At 42.3% G+C, this 22,625-nt stretch overlaps 1 protein-coding gene across 1 annotated transcript; it reads left to right on the top strand.

Annotated features, from left to right (window-relative positions):
- The first annotated feature begins 18,646 nt into the window (after positions 1 to 18,646).
- On the top strand, positions 18,647 to 20,944 carry LOC139199351 (homeobox protein HMX1-like). The gene is made up of 2 exons (XM_070828408.1): positions 18,647 to 18,947; positions 20,322 to 20,944. Exons 1-2 carry the CDS (start codon positions 18,647 to 18,649, stop codon positions 20,942 to 20,944), a joined length of 924 nt encoding a protein of 307 aa, XP_070684509.1.
- The last annotated feature ends 1,681 nt before the right edge of the window (positions 20,945 to 22,625 follow it).

Raw genomic sequence — 22,625 nt, forward strand, 5'->3', positions numbered from 1 at the left:
GCTAATGATGATCAGTTTCATATGTTGGTTGAAACACAGTGATTAACTGAAACAGAAACAGCTGTAGGAGGCTTAAAACTGGGTGAAGAACAGCCAAACTCTGCTGCCAAGGTGAGGCTGTGGAAGATAGTTTCATGTCACAGGTCATCATGGGAAGACTGAACACAGCAACATGACACAGTTATAGTTATACTGCATCAGCAAGGTCTCTGTCAGGCAAAGACTTCAGAGCACACTGGGGTTTCCAGATGTGCTGTTCAAGCTCTTTTGAAGACACACAAAGAAACGGGCAAAGATGAGGACCGTAGACGCAGCGGTCGGCCGAGGAAACTTAGTGCAGCAGATCAAAGACACATTATGCTTAGTTCCCTTCGACATCAGAGGATGTCCAGTAGTGCCATCAGCTCAGAACCACCAGAGACCAGTGGGACCCAGGTACATCCATCCACTGTCTGGAGAAGTCTAGCAAATTTGCAATTTGTAAATTGATAAAAATAAACAATTACATTTTATATTTTTGACAGCATTCTTATTTTACAGGATTTCCTCACATCTGCCGGCACAGTACTGTGCATCAAACTAAATCAAACACTAGAGGACCAAAACATTTAAATAACCATCATAACTGTAATTAAAAAGATCATCCAGATCCATTTCTCAAGTAACTGAGGGAACAACTGCAACTACAAAGTTCCATTTTTTCTGCAGAGATTTCAGTCAAATTTCAATTAACATCATTTTAATTGAAATCTGACTGAAATCTCTCATGCTGAAGACATATCTCAGTGGGCCTTCACTCACTACCTCTTCACATCGTTAACTCTGAGCTATTTGCAAGTGAGGAGGGAAAGTAATAAAAAAAAAAAAAGAGGAGAAGAACAGGAGAGCAGAGGAGTGTCTGTCACTGTTTGTGCACTCATACCACGCACACAGGCTGTGGATATCACCTTGGCTGTGAATCTATATGTGTGACCACTCTTATTAGCTGTGTAGTTAAACTTCTAAGTCCAGCAGTAAGACTTTGACAAATAGCCTGTCAGCTGACTCAGTCTGGGGCAGTCAGTCTAATGCTGCACCATTTGACATTTGGCCCATTTCTAAATCATCATAATATGACTGAAATATCCCAGGCCTTTAATCATGCACTGCCCTGAAGGAAAGGAAAAGTTAGTGACTTGGTAATAGATGGGAAGAGATGATGAGAAATTACAGTTCCTTCTTTCTGCAACGGATGCAAAAAGACACAGACAAACATACACATGCGCAAAGTGGTACAGTACATTATGATCATTAATGCCTTGTCTCACCACAGCTGATTAAACATCATTGAGGATGCAGTATGAGGACACTGAATACAAAACATTATTCATACTTGTGAGGACAGAAGAATCTTTTGAGCAATCCTCCAGTGTATTCCATCTGTTATTAATAATGTAATGTTTTTAGAGGAGGAGCGAAGAGAAGAGAAGAGAAGAGAAGAGAAGATAGGATGGGGTGGATTAAAGTGTTCAGTATGTTTCAAACGATCTAGTTCACAGGGATAAAGGGTGTGTTCTGTTCCAAATGGTCACATTTGAAGACGGTCATAGAGAGAGACCACAGAAACACACTGAATTGTACAAATGGGGACACACTTGTACACACAAAAAGTTACACAAGAGGTTGAATGACACAAATTCAAATGTTCAAATGATGTAACGATACCAAAAACTCGTGATACTATATTACCGTAATATAAAGTCCACAATAAGACATTTATACAGGGCAGGCAACGGGCTGACTGAGATGCACATATTAAAGCACATTGTGAACTTCAGCATTTTCACCATATGCTTAAATCCTGTAATTTCTATGACCAAATGTGGCTGCATATCAGCTGTGATAAACACTTTTGCAGCATTAGTTATTCCTCTGGCACAGTCTGAATCAGCAGTGAGAGGCTGCCTGAACGCTGCAGGGAGGACTCAACCTCCACTCTGTTTTTGTCTCATTCTGCTTTGAATACATTTGGGTGATGCTGTCATGATGTACGTGTTTGTGTGTTTCCTCAGACATACCCGACCTCAGTTGTACAGTGTGAGCGTAGAGTTGGACACTAATCGTTTTACACTGTAACAAACCAGGCTAATCCAACTAACATACTACAGCTGATAGATAATGTGAAACTTTCCAGGTAAAACTTGTGCCACTTGTGTTCTGAGCATGCATAGGCATGTAATTCATTACACCAGGGCAGATTTCACTATTCCACATAGCATCAACACATTTCTAATGCAAAATTCAGTGATTTACACCCCCACTGCCTACTTTTCCACCTCCTCACCTGGCCAGTCACTGTTTGAAATGGGTGTGAACCTTTCCAGCCTTTCCTACACTGGATCCAAGGCGGCACAGCTGCCTTTACTCCAACTTCAAAAAGATGTAGAGGGAGGGGGCCACAGCCGCAGTTCAATGATTTGACAATCATAGAGATACCTTAAAGCTGGGGTTGGCAGAAATCTGGATAAGGCAAAAAGAAAAAATCTCCTCCTGCAGCTCTGTCCTAAGCCCTTCCTACCTGAGGAGCACGGGCATATGCAGTGCTTCATGCATAAAAGAAAATGCTTCAGTCGTACTGACGGTGACTGTGATTCCAATGCTGTTAAACAGTGTAGCAGTAGTTCTATGAAAATTACCATCCTGGTTTCTTTGCAAACGTGTGGACCTGTAAAGCCCTTTGAGTGTGATCCAAGGCTCTAATGCTAGCAATGCTAGCAACATAAACATGAAGAGGAATTATCCACAGCTACGAGTCTATTAGTATCAACATAGCCACTCATTGCCTGCTGCCATAAGTGCGGTAAGTCAAGGCAGCCAACACATCTAGATGACGTTAGCAGCCTCAATCATCCCAGTCATGATTGTGATCCTTTCAACATAGCTATATTTAAGTCTGAAGGGACGTGCACATGCTTCTGCATTTGTAGGGTGGACGATAGGAACGCAGTCACTCTGAAAGGGCTCAAAAACAGAGCCAAGAGGAAATACACAGGTCTAGTTTTCTCTCAGACCATATGAGTTACAATGTGCTGAAAGGTTAACATGGAATTTTTGCCCAATGACAGCAAAAATAAATTGCCAACCTCAGCTTTAAGGGTCAGGGTGTGACATGTTGTCTGACCACCTCCAAAATCCAAAGTGTTTCCAGCAGGGTGAAATGTCAGCCGTTATAGACCTCCACAGTCAGATGTCAGAAACAAGTGAGGGGAGGGGAAGCCTACTGGCATCTTAAGGCCTTTATGAGCTCCCCTGGGTGTTTCTCCAAGACCTCAGTCTCCAACAAGGCAGGTGGTTAGAGGTAATGTGTGTTTCCAGTTTTAAAAAAAATTCATAAAGAAAGGCAAAAAGGGCAAAATTTACAAATCACTAATGTAGAAAGCAAAATAACCCTTTTATGTCTGCCTTTTGTTCATGGGCAAAACCAGGAATAGCTTGCATTGTTCTTTTCTGAGTTTTTTGGTCTGCTAGCTGGTAAAATCTAATCTAAAAGCTTCTTTTGTTGAGTCCTCAAAGGCTGAAAAAAGAGACTGAAAATGAGTGACTGCGCTGCATGATTGCGGATGATATTCTTAGTTCTTAACACTTAGTAATAAGACATCTGCATGCCAGCGTGCGTCCAGGTCACCTTGACACCTTAGGAGTTAACTGACTTGCTCAACAGCACCACAGGACTTTTGGTAGTTGGGCTCTCAGATTGGCTAAATTGGTCCAATGACTCAGACCAGTGACATTCTGGCCAACACAAACAGCTTGAGTCAGGGCTCTCTTTCTTGGCAACATCAGCACCACTTACCTCTTTCTTCCCCTCCCTGCTCCTCGTCTCTGTGTGTGTGTTTGCTTTTCAGAGTCACGTCTCACCTGTCCACCAACACCCACACTGTGCTCCCCCCTGCACTGCACACCTGCTCCCCATCACCTCATCAGCTCTTCGCCTTCCCAGCTGCTCCTCATTGGCTTGTTAGTCTTTCTGTATAGTCAGCATTTTTCCTCCCGTCACTGGTCAGATTGAAGAAGTTGCTTTTGTGTAAATATAGCTGTTCTATTATATCTTGCCTCTCTGTCTGCTGCAGCTGGCGGCCTACTGACTGTCCACATTTTTGTTCAAATTCTTGGTATATGTGTCATTTCAGTTCTCGGTAACAAGAAATGTTTGTCTTTTAACCTTAACTTGCACCACAACATTCGGCTAGAATGAAATGTAGCTGTACTGTGGGACTGGGAACCACTGACCTAACTCACATCTGTAATTACCAGGCTAATGGGGTTGGTGCCATTTGTAGAAGAATAATGTCAACCTTACACGTTATTCATGAAGTGCAGAAGCTGAACAAGTAACAGACATAATAAAAAAAAAATGAATGAGACAAATGACTCACGTTCTCATTAATCATTAAATATTTCAGAGAAGATTAAACTCACATCACAGGAATCCAGCTGCAGCAAAGACAATCATACAGGCGATAAAGTCTTTGAGTCTCAAGGAAAAAGGCCATCAGGGTCACATTTTACTCCAGCAAGTCGTGATATTTCTAGAAAACACATACTGAATTTGGTTTAATCACTTTAATTCAGTGCTCCATTACACCTTTGCTTAATTCAACAGAGACGAGGGAGTGATTTTCTGAGTGGTGCTCAGGCAATTAGCCTCCCCAAACAGGTACCAAGGTAAAGCGAAGGACCATGAAAAGTAAAACCCTTCAGCAGGAGCAGAAAAGCATACCTGTTGCCATGACAACCACTGCCGGGGACTGAGCAGGGGAGCGGGTTTTATTAAAGGCTCCATTAGTTTGACTCTGGTGCCATCTTATGGTTGGAATTCATATTAAACATACACTATATGCAGCTAGTAAAACCAGGTTTGGACCCACACTTTACAACAAAACAGAAGATTAATTAACACGGTTATCATCCAGCAGAGAAAGCAGCTCTGTCCGCAAAGGTAAGATTAGTAACTTCATAGGGGTATGTGTTTAGACGCATGTTCATTTGAGTGGTTGTCTATGGTTTCTGTTCACTCAAAGGGAAATGACATCACATGACATGGTCACACAAGGAGTGACAGCAGAGGCAGCTGTGAGCCGAGAAGATAAAGGGACGCAGAGGGAGCGGGTGAAAACATGTCCTGTGGTGTGACTTGGTGAGGGTGTGTGTGTGTGTGTGTGTGTGTGTGTGACCTATGCCATTAGCACAAATGGTAAAAAGTGAAAAGTGAGGAAATACCATTCTGGTTATTGCTTAGAATTTTTATATCAAAGTCTAAGGGCCGTTTGTATGAGACACACAAAAGTTTGATTAAAGTGCAGTCGGAATTAAGAGTACCAGGGTGTGTGTGTGTGTGTGTGTGTGTGTGTGTGTGTGTGTCTGTGTGCATGCTCTTGACTGGGTATTGTGCAAATGGTTTCTGACAGTATGGGTCTTGACAAAAGCCAGGGCCCTGTGGAGAGAGAGGAAACTGTGTGGCTTCATCCAATCATCAGCCAGAATACTCGGGGCCAAACTCTGCAGTAGGCCTTCATGTATCTAATCATGCCTCTCTCTCTCTCTCACACACACACACACACACACACACACACACACACACACACATTCATGTGGACACACGCAGAAAGTTCCCTCATGTTACCCTGCAAAAACATGATGTTGTGGAAGTGTGAGCTTCTTTGCTTATCTCTCTGGTTAACTTTAGAGAAACTTCAGCCCTGGGAAAGCATTGGAAAAATACAAGAAACCGTAGAAGGTGAGAGGTGAATGAAATCAACATTTCTATTCCAATTGTAGTTTTAATTGTGGTTTAAACAAAAAATAGTATTTGCACATCAACCACTTGCAATTTCTAAAAGTACTAAATATTTAAATGTCTTTAGAATATGACTTGAAAAGCATGCATGCTTCTATGTTTTCTTTTTGGAAAAACTGCATCATTATCTAATGTTTAAGTAAGTTAAATAAGAACACTCAGAATAGTGTCTATTATATTGGATAATACAAATAAAATACATACTTGATGAAAATGAAGTGAAAACTTTTTTTTTTAAGTTAATGGGTTTTTTTCTGAATCAGATAAATTGATTTGATTCTTTTTAACGGCACACAAAATGAACCTCAAATTACTTTACTGAAGTATGACAGGATTATTAACACCACAGATAATTATGCTCAATGATTATTTTAAATCACAAAATGTACAACTTTTTCTCTGCGTTTCAAGCAATTTGTCACTGTTGTTCTGACTGAAGAGTTCGAAGTGGAAAAAGTAACTCTTCAGTTAAACAAAGAAAAACACATCTATGAGATTTATATGAGATTTTGAGCAATAATAATAATGATAATAATAATAATAGGTATCTGGTAATTAGAATATATATAATAAATAATTATTTTAAGTATATTTAAAAATGATATATTTTAGATATATTAGACAAATAGACATTTTTAGGTTGCTATTTATTTATCTATTTAAAAGGATCCCCACTGGCTGATGCCAGCTGGTCTTCTTGGGGTATGAAATCTATTACATCATATTCATCATGTAAACATACATCACATTTATGTTGCGTTATGTTCATCACGTTAAGAAAGTGGTTGTTCAAACCTCCTCAAACATTCACTCCGATGTGCTGTCATATGTGACTCTACTTATCCAGTGAGTGGAGGGTTGGGTGAGGACGACAAAATAATCTCAGGATTAGTTTTAGAATGAGTCTCAGGGACCATCACTGACATACCAGCCATCGATGGCACAATAGATTACTTTTTTAACAGCATTAGATTCTTAAGGTAACATGATTTGGCCATCACCTGCTGATTTGACTGAAACAAGTCGGGTTTAAGTGGAATAAAAGCTATTGCTGAAGAATGTGAGTGTGCTTAAGGCCAGGCTTTTCTCTACTGGTAACCATGAGTGGTTACAGTGTGGGCTGTCTGCGTTCGTTCTTATGGGACAGTGTAGGAGCAGTCTGGCAGCTCTATAGGACCATACAGGTGAGCAGCAGTCCAGTTGGCTTAAAGTTAAAGATTTAAGAACTTGCCCCAGAATATACTGGATTTAAGGAGGGCATTTTCTTGCCATGGAAATACAGATGCCCATTTTCCTAACCGTCGTGTTAGTGTGTTCTACCCACCTATCAATTAAAAACACAGTAATTTAATCTGATCCAGAGGTTCGCCAGACTCAGTGCCTGCATGCATGGCAGTTTGTCACTACATCAGAATAACAGAATAATGCTTTTGCAACTTAGTGCCAACTTATTTAGTTTTATAGAAATAAAGTACAAATTTAACTTTGTCTTGTTCTCCACCAGCATTTGCAGCACGGTACAGTGTAGCATCACATTACTTGCTTTACCCTGCGGCAGGCCACAGTCTGGACCTTTACAGTCGGACATAACGCACCCTTTGTGGTCTGCATGACAGATAACTCTTCATGAATGAAATGGCGCTTGGTCTAAATCGATAGCATTTTAGTTTACCAATTAAAAGATGAAAAATCCAGTAATAATACATTTAAAATGATTACATAAAGATAAAATTAACTAAAATGTACACCTGTCATCATCTCCTTTAGCCAGTTGTCATGTATTTATGGAAGGAGGAGTTGTGTTTGAATGCATGTTGCAATCTAGTATGTAAACCATTGCAGTCAACGTTATCTTATGTGTGCAAATAGACTATTCACTCCATCAGTGTATGCCCACCAAATATTAATCTACCATCTTTAGGTCAGGGAATTATTCTGCCCTCCCCCCAGATACTAGGATATACAGTACACCATCCAACAGACATCTAAATATTAATGTAATATCAGTATTAGTTTTATACATGACATATGGGATCAGTGATGTATTCATAGTATTAGAATAATACTGTCCATATTATGCTTTAGTGCATTGACCATGTTTACATTTAAAAAATCATTGGCTATACCGAATGGTGTGGCTTAAAACCTGCCCCCTTATTCCACGTGACTGACTTGTGAGTTATTTTCCTGAGCAGAAGCACTGTGGTTTTTAGCTAAAATCTTAGCAATTTTGCCTCAAATTTCATGTGTGGGGTTAGTAGGTCTCCAACAAAAGCGACACTGGTGTCATCAGAATTGCTCCAAATGTTTGATCAGAAATAAGAGATGCCCTCTCACGGCCGGCACGCGATCAGACTGATGCAGCCACTTGAGTCCAGTCCTGTCGTTTACTATCCCACTAAATATCCATACTGCAAATACCCCCATTAGGCTGTGAGATTAGGGGCATTGTATCTTGATTCTGTGGCATTGTGTGCCCACATGGGCGACTTAACTCAGGAGGGGGAGGGTCAGAATAAGGTGATCCCTGTATTCACTAATTCATTGACAGCACATTAAAGGGCCCAAACAGCCCTAACCCCTGCAAACTGTGAGCATGGAGACTAATCACTTTAGGCTGAGAGTCACTGAAAATAGGCCATTTCTCAGATGTGTGTGTGTGGATGGTAGGTCAGAAGGACTCCACACACACTCAGGAAGTGTAGTGGAGGAAGTAGGGCGGGGCTTCGGCGAACGTTGCGTGACAAGAGTGAAGAAAACAGAGTGTAGCCTGGTGTCTCACTCACATACACGCACACATGTGCACTCAGACCTCCAACCACACACACACACACACACATACATAAACATGCTTGCACACACACACACAGGCTCTTTACTCTTTTATGTCGCTTCAGGTTAGGCTAGCTGCCCTGCCTTTTCTTTGCCCCCTTCAGTTTCTTGTGCTCTACTCCTGCTGCCATTTCCCCTCTTTAGTATGTGACACTCTGAAATCTGTATTTTCTTTGATCCGCAATCTCATCTGGGCTATTTTAGACTATTTACTCTATTAAAAGGAAGGCGGGTTAATAATCATTTTGTCATAATGCTGCTCTTATATCAACGACTCCAAGAATGATGTGATATTTCAAACGGAGAAAAGTCCCTTTTTCCCTTTTTCATGCCAGACATGCTCTGGTGTTGCTCTGTCAAACATGTGCCCAACATCCTAAAGTTAACCTGCCAATGTCTATAGTCTTTTCAGTTAACACCAAGCACACAGAATTATTGTAGAGAAAATCTAGTAATAATACTATTGCTTTCGAGTTGTCTTAGTATGATTTACTAAAAACATAAAAAGGTGTACAAGGAGATATTACTCAAAATAATAAAGCATGGAGACCTGGGATTATTTTTCCACTGTTTTTCTCCACTCTAAAATCTACTGTTGGAACTTCTTGTCTGTCTTTTTGTTCTCAGTTACAAAGTTACTTTTTAAGTGTATAGTTCACCATTTTTATTATTTATTATTATGTGACTCATTTAATGCAAGTTAGACACTGAAGGAAAACCAACACTTCAAAATTAAAAGCTTTGTAAAGGTTACAATTTCTACTGTGCTTTATTTTTGACCACCACTATTAGGCACACAGGATGTGAGTCAGTTGTATATTTCATTGTTCCTAGGTGTGTATTTTTGGTTGTTTTATGCAGCCCAACTGTCTTTCTTTCTCATTGTGTTATACTTTTGGATTTTACATGCTTTTTGTTTCTTTTGAGGGGTTTCTTGTCACAGTCAGGGAAAATTATAATGTGTTTTCCCATCTTTGTGCTTTACTGTTTTTTTCCCCCATGCAAATAAATGAATAAGCAACATGTGTGAGAATACTGTTGCAGTAAGACACGGCCGTGTAAACACATCCTCAGTTTCATGCTGAACTGCAGCATGTTTGACACTGAGATGATAGCTGTCGTACTGCTGGGGGGCACAGTGTTCACATCATGTTCACACTGTACAGGGACACGTTCAGAGCCCGAGGAAAGCTATTTAAAGAGTCATTACTTAAAAACTTAACTCAGTGTGTTAACAGCTTCCTCCTGTGTTTCATTTTGCTTCAGTGCTTCTCCGTTCTCCCCCTCCACACAGTGAGCAGAAGAGGAATACAATTCAGCAGAGGCAAAGTCAAAAAGAAAGCATCTGATACAATGATACATGTGATCTACACATGCAGTGTCACTGAAAATTGCACTAGAGAAAAGTTGACACTAATCATTTGAAAGGCATCTGGCCAACCAAGAATACACTGAATTATATTTTGTACAATATATTTTCTTATGTTTTGATTTGGCGTAAAAACTGAACTAAAACAACAACTTGAGGTTATTTTAGTAATTTTACACAAGTCATTTGATGATTTGAAGGTATCATTATTATTATATTATTTTTTCCTCGTTATTTGCGTTAACAAACGCCATTCCAGTATGAATGAAGGGAAACCACATTAGAGAAAAAGGGGATCAGCTACAAGAACGGTAAAACGGCCAAAGAAAACAGAAATAATTATCGAAAATTGTTATAATTTGCCTAATATTTGATTAGGGAAAAAGTCTTAATTTCATAACGTTTGATAAAAAACGAAAATCGGACTTCCAAATATTTAGAAGAAATTGTAAAAATGTGTGTCGAGGTCCTGAGGGAGCTGGATCAGCTCTGTGACAGCGGACTGTCTCTGTCACAGATGGAGACTCTGGTGGGAACGTCACATTTACCTGTTACCTGACAAATGCAGTCATCTGAGCAGTAAAGCCTCTGTCCCACCGTCCCACTTCACTTCGCTCGAGCTAATTGGGATCGGGTCTGTGGGTCGTGCGCGCTCGCCCCCGTCCCCTCCGTGCGCGCCTCTCGTGGCCTCTCTCCTTTCTCACGCGATCGTTTAATGTGATAGGTGCTCATCTGAGCATGAGATGACCGAGGGGGGCGAGAGAAGGGCGAGGGTCCACTGGTCCGCGGGCCTTTTTATAGCTGAAGTAGCTCCAATTATACTGAAACCATTTAGTGGGATTGTTGGACATACCACCAGCTGAAATAACGCGCGCGGCTTGGGGGCGCGAGGCTGAAGACTGAGACCAACTGATTAGATTATTTTTTTTATTATTATGGTGCAAATTAAATGAGATTAATATTTGCGGTCAGCCTAATATGCAGCTAATGTGATTTCTAAAGCAGGACTATTGGCGAACACGAGGCCATTCATGTTTGACTGTGGGAAATACGCAGCACCAATCGGTTTGCTCTTTTATGTGGATTCATTTAAAACCGCAACGTGATAGCCCAAATATGTGGTTTAAACGAGGGTAAAAAAAAAAAAAAAGCCCAAACCACATCACTTTGGCCCCAGTTATTGTAAGCTGCTGTAAAGCCATCATGGAAAAGGTCTGTAACCCCCCAGTTCTTTGGAGAGATGCTTAGAAGGCCAGTTGGTAGTTATTATAATTTCCTGCTGTAAAAGACGTGTAGTCCAGTGGTTAAAGCACAATCAACACAAAGTCAAATCATTTTCCAAAAAATGTGGACAAAGCAGGTATGAAGTGCTCAAAGTTGAAGGTTAAATCCCCTTTTCATGAAGTGTTTTCGTTCCTGTGTCTACCCCCGGTCACCTTTGGGTGTCCCTCATTGATTTGTTTGTGTTTGGTCTTGTGCCAAATCCAGTTTGATTCGGCGCTTAATAGTTCACGTAGAGTACACTGTTTGATACCTGCCATATGACCACATCCCTTATCTGAAAGCCTGACTGAGGGCTGTGGGCAGCTCTTGGCTCCTTACGCACACGGATCCATTTGGCCATAAGCTCATTACAGGAGGTCAGCAAGTCCTGCAGCCACGTGTTTTCGGCTATGGTAAGAATATGAAGAAATATCACACCTCGCTTAGATGGCATTAGCATGTTCTCTACTAAGTCACTCCAGTCAACTCATGCTCCCTTTGCCATTGTAAAAAAAAAAAAAAAAAAAAGTGGCGGTGGTTCCTAAAAGTAAGCTTATGGTGACCATTTGTTCCATCATCAGTGAGTTTCTAGCCGTGGGGTTTTCTCTTCGTCCGCTTCCCTTATTTGAATGCGGTCCTCCGGACAGGAGTGGGAACTTTTCAGGGATGCAGGCTTGGATTTGAGCACAAGGTCGGCCGAGGGGGAAAGGTCCCCGCTTTTCAGCCCCTTTGTACTGGGCTGACGAGTCCGTCCTGACAGGGGTTAACGTACCGTAAAGAGGTTAAACAAACGGACATTCCCGGTAGAAATCCTTCGGACACATACGGCCTTATAAGTGGAGGAACTGGCAGCGGTGGTCTCAGGCTTTAACCGGGGATGGAGGCTGAAGGAGCTGGATTATTCTTAAAACTTGATCACCTTGTTGAAGACATTAAAATCAATCCAAAAAATAATGATAAAAAATAAATTCCCTGCAGTCCTATGACAATAAAGCTGTAAAAATAGGATCATTTGAGAAGAAATACTGTAGGTGTTTAAATTCATCCGGATATTTTATTTTGCTAGTCATTAAGTAGAGGCCAGTTACGCACTCATTTAGTCTCATGTAACCTGACAGATTTTTATGTAAACCGAGTTTATACAACTGCCACTGACAATGTTCAGAATTGTTTGATAAAGAAGTTTGCAAAGGCACATAAATGGCTCAGTTGGTATTGAAAATATCTGATACCGTTCCCTGCTCAATGAACATTATGTAGTAGATATAATGTTCATTTAGTATATCTTAATCCGTTTGAACCTGAAATGAAATGATGAGTTGTAGATTCTCGATTTCTGTCAAAAACTGACAGAGTGAGTGGACATGAACAAATGAATAAATAAATAGATAAATAAGATTCATTTAGGCCAGTCATTTGTCTGGTAACATGTCCGTGTGAGCTGCACAAGTTTGAAAGGTTTTACCAGTTTGGGCAGACGGTGCAAAGGGAAAACAAATGTAATGTCGATTTTTTACTGCACAAATGAGCTTTGTGCAGTGAGACTTGTGCACAGCCGAGTGCAGCAGCCCAGCTTAGTTGTAATTAACATTTCCTTCCCATGAAACTCATTTGGACATATTTTGATGTGATGTGCTTGTGTCATTGCCTGTTGTAGTCTAATCTGTGTGTTTTTACATTTCTTCGTCCTGTCTGTTTATTATTTAATCATTTATCACCTCTGTAGCTATTATTTTAAATGTCTAATGATTCCAGCACTACATACACAATTGTAAGCTTGGAATGGACTTGTGAAATGTAAGTGACACATAACTATGAAAATGATAAAAGCAGCTGTGGTGAAAACCCTTGAACTTGACATTTGACTGGAGATAAAAAGGTCTGACCCTTCCATTCATGGACTTTAAAATGAGATGTATTGTACCATATATAAGACAAACTGTATTCTTCAAATGAGTGGCCCACTGACACAAATCCATGAGGCAGAATGATCAAGAAACTAGGTTAAAGCAGGCTCTGAATGCATTCTTAATAATGAAAGAGATAAACATGCACATCAGACAGATGTGGAAGGAAGCCTTTCTTAAAAGGAGAGAGTCTACTCTGTGTTGCTTCTTTATGTGTTTTCTCCTTAGCAGATACACATTTTTCCAGGTGTGGCAACGTGAAAACAGTTTGTTTTAAGGAGAACAATATGTGCCCGAGGTGTAAAGCTCCAGTTTTGCTTTTGGAGACTTATATGAACGCGCTGACTGAAAAGCCCAGTACAGTAAGAACGAGAGTAAAAATCCAAAAACCCTCTAAAGTCCTTTGAGCTCTGAGTCGAAAATCTCTCCCAAGCATTCCTCGTTGTGAGGCTTGCACTGATACGGAGCTAAAAATGCCTCGCTAAGGTCTGGCATTTGTTGGCTATATGCTGTTGACTTGCACTGAGAGGAAAGAGAACGACAGGGATTATGGGCAATTAAAGCCCACTTTATGCTGGTCTGCTGGCGTCACAAAGTCTGGCCAAGAATGCTCACCTCGGCTAATACTGTCAATGAGAACAAACTCTGCAGCATCAACTTATTATGTACAGTGAATTATTAATGGCAGAGCTAGCACGGCCCGGCTGAGCCGGCCTGCCTGTTGAGGAAAGAGGTTTTACTAGAATGCTGAATAGTTTAGCGAGATCCTAAACAGTGAGAAGAGATGAAAAGACTTCCTTATTCTACTATCGAACAGGCTAGAAGTGGAGAAATGCCATTTTTGGGAGTTAACAGAGAGAGAGAGAATCCATGGTGTTGTTATTACAGTTCTGAATTAGTGACATGATCTGCTTTGCACCTTCACGCTTTACCCTGCAGTCATCCTGCCTGCAACATGATCTGAGAGTAATGGCAGCTTAACAACTAGCTGCAAGAAGGCTGTTATGGCTGCTGTCTAACCAGCATGGTGCAAGGTGGTTTCTGTATAACCTGCTCTGATGATGACTGTCCATTGGACGTGTATATGATGTAGGAGGCTAAGGTGCATTGCACTCTGTTAGCCATTAGAGGGCCCCCACAAAGCCAAGACAAGTGTGTCAGATCTGTGTGAATGTTACAAATCTCAGTGGTTCAGTTTTGCCAACCTCATGAATGTTTTAGTGCATTTAATTTGTTTGTGCCACAGAAATGAGCACAGGAAATAAACATAGATGAATCTGTCTGTGTTTCCTGTATTTTCATATTCAAACATGTGCGTAAGTGTGTGCCGCAGTCAGCTGAGGTCACTGTACTTCACCGAGTCACTGTGAAGGCATCTTAATGTAAAAGAGAGCTTGAAACACCCCAGAGGAGATGCATGCCTTCCTGTCTGCCTGCCTGTCTGCCTGTCTCACTGCCTCCACTGTAATGAACTAGGTCAAACTGTCTCCACTTTCATTGACTGTAGAGCCGCACTGAGAACAGGAGACTCCAGAGCCATTAATATCACACTTGAGGGAGTAATGGCTGCTATAAAATGGTGATTAGACATGGGTAATATCAAAATTAAAAACAGGAGAGCGTAGAGAACATCTGACTGCTTAATAAAGATCAAACGTCTGTGTTATTTAAAGCAAGAATGTAGTGTATTTCAAAAGAAATACTGTCAATAGAAATGCAGACATCAAGTACAAAGCTCTACAAGTATCTCCCCCTGTTACTTTTTAAATAAAAGAGCATCTGTATCTGAATACAACAAAATAAAAACGGCCGTTCTGGCTGCCTGCAAGAGTCCTGGAAAATGTTTTATGTTGTTCTTGTGTAAAAATTTTCAACGCATTTAGTGTGTGTTACTTACAGTCAATTTGCTCTACAAAAACCATGAAATTTAACCTCACCGAGGACTTCTGTTTTCTCTTGGATGATAATAACAAAGTATAACACTGTGTTTCACTGCTTACAGGCCTGGCTGCACCGAGGACTGGAAAACACTCACCGCCGCCAACTGAAGAAACACGCTCAATTTGATGCAGCTGTCTCCTGGAGCACATTGCTGATGATGTGATTTTGTGTGGTGAAACAGTATTTCGGAGCTGTGGTGGCACGGAGGGGGCCGTGGCTGTGGAGCAGGCCAGCAGGCCATATAAAGCAAAGGGCATGCCAGGCTGGATAAGGATCAGAGGACGATGAGAGAGAAGAGAGGGAAAAGTGAGAGAGGGGCCTCTGGGTCTGGGCTGTTGGCCCCCGGAGCAGGGGGCACTGGCCAGGGTGCCACATTGTTCAGACGGCCGGGTGTACACAGAGAAACCTGATCTAATGTGGAGTTTTGACACACGCAAACAATTTTTTATCGTGTAAAGAAACACCAGCAAAGAGCTGAATAGAACACAAGCTGAAGATGAAGCTGTGGAAACACGATAGTGATGATGGTGGTGAAAAGTAACTCAGTACATTTACTCAGGTGCTGTACTTAAGCACACTTTTACTTTTACAACACTACATTTCAGAGGTAAGTATTGGACTTTTTACTCCACTACATTCATCTGACAGCTAGCTACTTTAAAGATTGAGATTTTAAATGAAAAACAGATTCCCATAAAAGCTAATAAAACTTGTTACACACATTTTTTCCTTTGAACTTCTCAGATGGTTTCATTGAAAAAGCTGCTTGAAGCCCAAAGAGGACAAATTATCCAATATTTCACAAAAAGAGAAAAAAGAGAATACTCAAAAATGTGACATCTATTCAGTCGAATAAATACTTTCACTTTTGACACTTTAAATGCTTTGACTTGTAATGGTGTAATGGTAATGCTGGTATTTCTACTTTGTGCCGACTCTTCTTGAACAGGTAACTCACTCATCTTGAAGCAAACACAAACATCATCGTATGATGAACATTCAGTTTGTCTTTAAACGTTTGGACATTTATCATGAGGCAGTGAGGATTTTGAAAACTGTGCAGTGTACAATGGAGAGATTTACAATAAGCCTGAAAACCACATCTGTAGCAGCAGAAGACACCACTTCATATAAGAGAGGCCGTCAGGTCATTTGGATGAACAGGATTTTTCTTAATTTTAACCAACTTCTCCATTACATGGTCTGTGAGCAATAAATTAGAAAAGTGATAATTTTAGAGAAAATAAAATATATTTTTTCCAACATTGTCTGACTATATTGAGATTTTTGGATTATTTGTATAATTTGTTTATTAAAGTCTGCACATACCTCTCATTGTCCTTTCCCCCCATTTAACAGGTTTGTTTTAATAGATTATGTCTACAGAAATACTCAAATGTATGAGCTTCAATTGCATGAAGAAATATCCAGTTTTTCCTACCTCTAGAGTTTATCTTAAACTTTTTTCTCCATAACTCCCGTCAAGTTCTACATGAAATGTCAATTTAAAAATAGAAAAAAAAATCACTAATAGCAAATTAAAATGTCTTTCTGCATAAATCTCACAGCAGACGGAGCTGGAGCTAAAATCTCTAGTCATGAAATAACAAGTAAGACTACCTCAAAGGTGTCGGAGGAAGTCAGTGAGACGCAAACAGACTTAAAGGTGCATCAGCCATCGCGATATTAATGCTCCTTATTGAGCGGGATATTACGAGACAGGTGCGAGACTCGGCTCCTCAACCCGCGGCTCATGTTACTGTTGTCTGCGCCGAGTGTTGCGTTGAAGAGCAACATCACCGTTGATCCTCTGTCAAAGGGTAAGTCTGGCCTTAGGGAGGGAGGGAGGCAGAGAGAGAGAGAGAGAGAGGGAGGGAGAGAGGGAGAGAGAGAGGCTGGAGTTAAAGGTCAGCGCCGCTGACTCCATTGAGGGAAATAAAAAGCTCAAATGTCTTGCCATTTCAGCGAAAAGGGTAAAGACGCCCGTCAGCACTCATTTAAATGTTTCAGATGATCTAATAGTGATAAGCTTATCTTAATCTACCCGATGAGGGCTGAGGGCTGAGATTTATGACTCTTACTCGGTGAACTTTGTCGAGTTTGCACAGGAGCGTCATGTAAAGGTCTGTTGTACACGGTGGAGGTGCAGCTTGAGCGGCAGCAGAACATGAAGTAACTTTGTGTAGTGGACTTGTTTTGGATGTTAATGTCTACATGGACTCTTTTTAAAGCAGGTTATTTGCTGCTTTATTTTCCGAGGCACCAAAGGCCTGTTGCTCGTATAGTCAAAGGGAGAAGCCACACTGAATGAGAACTCTGAAACAATTAGAAACAAGCATTAAATCAAATTGATCCATTGTAATTTTTGCATTAATTAACTTCTGACTACGATCTCCTGATTTTGTATTAGTGTGCGCTCCACCATGAAACTACAAAGCAGAAAACTACCTAAAATAATTAGACTGAGCTGAGGCAGCCCTGCGCTCCTTGCATATATCATTGTAAAAAAATCTAAATCCTGACATAAAGGAGTAAATGTATAGTTTGGCCTAATTAAACCACGCAGCGCCCAGCTATAGACAAACAGGCCTATTATCACGAATATATGAGCCATTACGCAAAGTTTTGATAACCTTTGACAGCAGCCGCATCTCCAAGACGCAGCGTTCACGTGTCATTACCGCCATGCATGGTTCAGTACATGCATGCCTTCAAAAACATGCCTCTGACGACATCATGCCGCAGCTAACCACTAGTGAAATGTTGTTATGTAGTCCTACTGTACTAGCGACTGAAACGGCAGCAGCCTGATGCTGTCAGAGGTTATCCAAGCTCTGTGTAGGAGCTTAATGGCCTCTATGGTGAAAGCACAGGTAGCCTATAGTTGTATACAGAACACACACACACACACACACACATCCTTAAAAACTGACAGGCGTTCCCTGCCACTTAATAGCTGACTGTGCTCCTTCCTATATTACAGTGGACGGGGGGGGGCACGACCCCGGGGATGGCTGCTGCCCTGGCGGATCTTTATTTTGATTTGCACTCTAATTGACCCAAATAAAGAGAGCTGTAGCACGAACAGAGGTTTTCTCCTGGCTGCATGGCCTCGAGGGGACGGGCCTGCACGTGAACACACACACACATATACACACACACACACAGAGAGAGAAGCAGCAGCGGCTGACGCAGAGAGACAGCAATTCTCCTTTCCTTGGAAAACCCCATTTGCTATTGTGCTCGTCCAATCGCTGGATGTCCTCGGTTCGTTAAGCGTCTGACTTGACGTTTCACTGTACTACTGCTTCCGTCTCCGTGCGTCCCTGTCTCCCTCTCCTCCCGCTGGCACCGAGGAGATCCCCGTCCCGTCTCTGCCATGAGTCCTCATCCGATCACAGCGCAAAAGCAGCGACGCTTGAAATGACTGCTTGGACTTTGGGTTGTCCTAACGCGCAAACAAGACAAGGACCGCTCGGTTTTCGCGTAAAAGCAAACATGCAGGAGAAGCTGACGGAGAACCAGACTCCCACTTCATCGAAGGCGTCGTCGTTTTTTATCGAGAACCTACTGGGCAAAGGGCGGAATGGGCAGGAGTGCATGTCGGACAGCGGTCGTGGGGAAGCCTGTGTGGAGACGGTCTCCACCGGCCGAGTCCAGAACGCACATCGAGCGGACACGTACGCTCCAGCGCCGGATGCCTCCAGCTCCGCGGCTCGGTCCCCATACAGAGATTCGCCCTTGCAGTGGTATCGCGGCGGGGCTGCCTTAAACTTCAGAGCTTTGGAAACACCACAGAGTGAGTACAGAGCAGCTTTTGCACACCGTGAAAGCACGCGATGGTTACGCTGTGGGCATCTTAGTGCAAAACAACACACACAACGCGGGTAGTTTGTTGCAGCTATTGCTGGCACTGTCAGCAGGGGTGTGACAGACTGGTACACACCATCATTTTTATAGGACGAGTGTATTATGTAGTTTGATACAAAATTATCTGCAAAATATTATGGAGTGTCGGAATGACCTCCTAACAACATTAAAGTCCAAGAAAAACAACAGTAGGTGCTGATTGACCGTTTTTATTTACAGCCATCTATTACTGATTGTTTGATTGACGCCGTCAGGTCGCCTATTAATTGATGTAAATGTATTATGTTAACTTGTTCAGAAGCATATGGAGTTAATATAGAAAGCCCGGCTGGACCGTCGCATGCGGCTTCTCGCTTCATTAAGTAAAACCAACAAAGTCAGAGCGTGTCGAGTGTGCAGCCGTTCACCCACCCCGGGCTCACAGAGCCTCCCTAAAAGACTGCCGCGCTCGTGCTGTGTAAAGTGTGTTAAACCGTCGATTTAGTAAAAACCTCTAAAAGACCGTATCACTGTAAATATAACATATAATATATAAAGTTTTTTCCTTGTCCGATCACCATAAACTCGTCCCATCCGCTACTATCTAACAGCAGAGGATATTCCACGGTTGTTTGTCATCAAGTGATCCGTATCCCAATCTGAAGATTAGGCTCACGGATTACGCACAAATGGCCAGAATACAGTCCAAAACAGAGGCGCAGTAGCACGTAAACATGACGCTTTTACGCACAGCCAGTGCCATTTGTGCCATTCACACACACACACCCTCATATGAAAACAAAGTGCCCCTCCCTTTTGGCGTGGCGGATACTTTGAGTGTAAAAGTCCAATATCACCACACTGTGTACACAAGTGATGGAAGGCCCTGGTCACTGTGCGTTAACTTGCTGGGTATTAAGTCACAAATGTCTTGTTGGGTTCCCTTTGGGACACTGTATCTATCTAGCATACTGTCTTATCTGAGCCATAATCGGGCCTGACACAACTGTCTCACTTGGATCGTGTGTTATGCAATCCAGTCAAAACGCTTTAGATTTGTCCCAACTTTCTAGTAAAAAAAACTGCCAAACAAAAGACTTTGAATGGTATTTAAATTAAAGTTCATTTAAATTATTTTCTTTATGTAGGTGAAAACTTCAGCCAGGCAAGGTTTGATCTCTTCTAGTTTGTTTCTGTGATTTTCTTCTGGTGGAACATAATTTCTTTATTCTGGTGGGCAGATTCATTCCTGGACTAAGAAATGTGACCAGTTTTTTTTTTCTCCTTGTGCTTTAGTCAGGCTCTTGTTTTTTTCTCCTTTCAGGTCCCAGAGAAAATCCAACTTCAGACGACCACTGCTGTTCCGTATCCACCAGTGACAGGTGCTCCCCCTCCGTGTCTGAGCCCATAACGGAGGGCAGCGACGAAACCGACCGGAAAACGGGCGACAGCAACCTGACAGACGACAACGAGGACGCGCAGAACAGCTTCGACGTGCGCTCAGAGCAGGACGCGTCCTCGGACCCGAGCCCTAACCGGAAGAAGAAGACCCGGACCGTGTTCAGCCGCAGTCAGGTGTTCCAGCTGGAGTCCACCTTCGACGTCAAACGCTACCTGAGCAGCTCGGAGAGAGCGGGGCTGGCGGCGTCCCTCCACCTGACAGAGACTCAGGTCAAAATCTGGTTCCAGAATCGGAGGAATAAATGGAAACGACAGCTGGCGGCGGACCTTGAGGCTGCGCACATTCCTCACTCGACCCAGCGGATTGTCAGGGTGCCCATTCTGTATCACGAGGGGCCCGCACCCTCTGCAGCGCTGGGCTTCAACCTGAGCGGACACCCAGTGTCTGCACCCGTCGCGGGCTTCTCCAGCTCCATCAACTACCCTCTGTCCTCGTTTGCTCACTCCATGAGCATGTTAAGGTCGCAGATGACCGGCTTGGTGTAAAGAAAGCAGACTGATAACTGTTCATAAGACCAGTTCACCCCGTTAAACTGAACCGTGCAATAACCCACAACGCCGCAGCAAACTCCAAAGATATGAGCCGCAGAGACCGTGATTAGAACACACAGTAATCAGTCAGATTTTATATATTTGTTCATAAGCCTCGAACGAGTCTGCTTCTGTCAGAATGGACTGCGACAGCCAGGCATGGCAAGGCCGAGAGCAGGGAGGCCCAAGCTGTTCATGTACTGTACTGTCTGTTTGAATACACACATATTTTTGCAAACTTTTATATTTAAAGTCACACGTCTTTCCAACTTTGTCACTTTTTCACATAATAGATAAATAAAAAAAAAATCAAGCACAAAAACTGTCTGTTTCTCTGTTATTCATAAATCCTCGGTGGGCACAGGTGTGTCCTCCGTGGATCAGTGGCGTGCAGGATCCCACAGATGAGAGTTGGCAGAGAGTGAAGTGTGGAACCTGTGCGGCTTTTCGGAAATGACAGTTAACCTTTTCTACACTTGTTGCAGTGTCCGCCACAAGCAGGCCTCTGTGGGGACTGTTCACGCTCCTCTCGTTGGCCAAGAGCAACACTGTCTAGTTAATAAAAATGATCTGTCGAAGAATTTAAAACATGTTTTGCCTTTAAATGATAATTCAGGCAAGTCGCTCCATTTCGGTCCTGTTTTCATCAACACCGTACAGTCAGCAAGTTGTGCCTTTTGCATCCTACTGATGGTCAAAGTGAAAATCTATAATAGTCAAGCCAAAACGCCGACTGTAACAACGTTTCATTCGGCGTTTTCCAACATGTATAAATCCACTTTATTCATGCAAAATTCTGACCTGCTGTGGATTTAAAAGCGGATACAATGAAACAGGAAAAGGCGGAGACAACGAGGCTACGCGACGCTAATAGGTGTAATAGTGATCAACAAAATGACTTTGGTCTAAAGCTACGGTTTGTTTTGGTTTTTTACTCACTTTAAATGAAAAAATGTATCTGTGGCTTAAACTGATTATATTTTACTTTAGATTTTTACACGTAGCTTGTGTAGGTACTTGAAACCTATTAATTTCAATTCTCAATAAAATGTGTGAAATACTATGCAAAAAGGACACAATACACACGCAACACGATGCCACTAACAATAATCCGATTTACATTAAAAGTTGAAAATCAGATGACAAACTTTTTTTTTTTTTCCATGTTTTGGACAAGAAAATCTGCCACTGTTGCAGAAAGAGAGCAGGCCTCGATCACAGCCACCTTCAGGTGTTCACGGTCTCACGCAAATACAGTATGGCGTGAAATAACAGTGAGAGCTATTCGATATTTTCTTGTGGGACCCTGCAGGGCTCTGGACCCCGGTCTCCTTGCAGCAGATGTATGAGGATGAAGGGGGAGATGGAGGGGAGAGTGTGTGTGTGTGTGTGTGCGCGCACTCTCCTGCCCTCCCTTCTCCTCCCACACCAGCGCCGTCATTGGCCCGTACTCCGCGCTCCTCTGGGCCAATCAACGGGGACAAGGCGCGCTCCATCCGGTGTGTGCAGTCACGGTGCAGCCAGAGCATCGCCAGCCCAGCAGTGTCTGCTCAGTGGCTGCTGCTATGGTGCGTGGAGCATCGACACGTTAGTGGTCAGATTAGCGTCCCAGTTTAGACTGAACGGCGAGAAGAGT

This window comes from Pempheris klunzingeri, chromosome 3 (genome assembly GCF_042242105.1).
Source record: "Pempheris klunzingeri isolate RE-2024b chromosome 3, fPemKlu1.hap1, whole genome shotgun sequence".
NCBI lineage: Eukaryota > Metazoa > Chordata > Actinopteri > Acropomatiformes > Pempheridae > Pempheris > Pempheris klunzingeri.

Coding starts and splice junctions, on each gene's coding strand:
- LOC139199351 (XM_070828408.1), top strand. CDS start 18,647: ATGCAGGAGAAGCTGACGGAGAACCAGACTCCCACTTCATCGAAGGCG. Junction 18,948..20,321: donor AGCTTTGGAAACACCACAGA/GTGAGTACAGAG, acceptor TTCTCCTTTCAG/GTCCCAGAGAAAATCCAACT.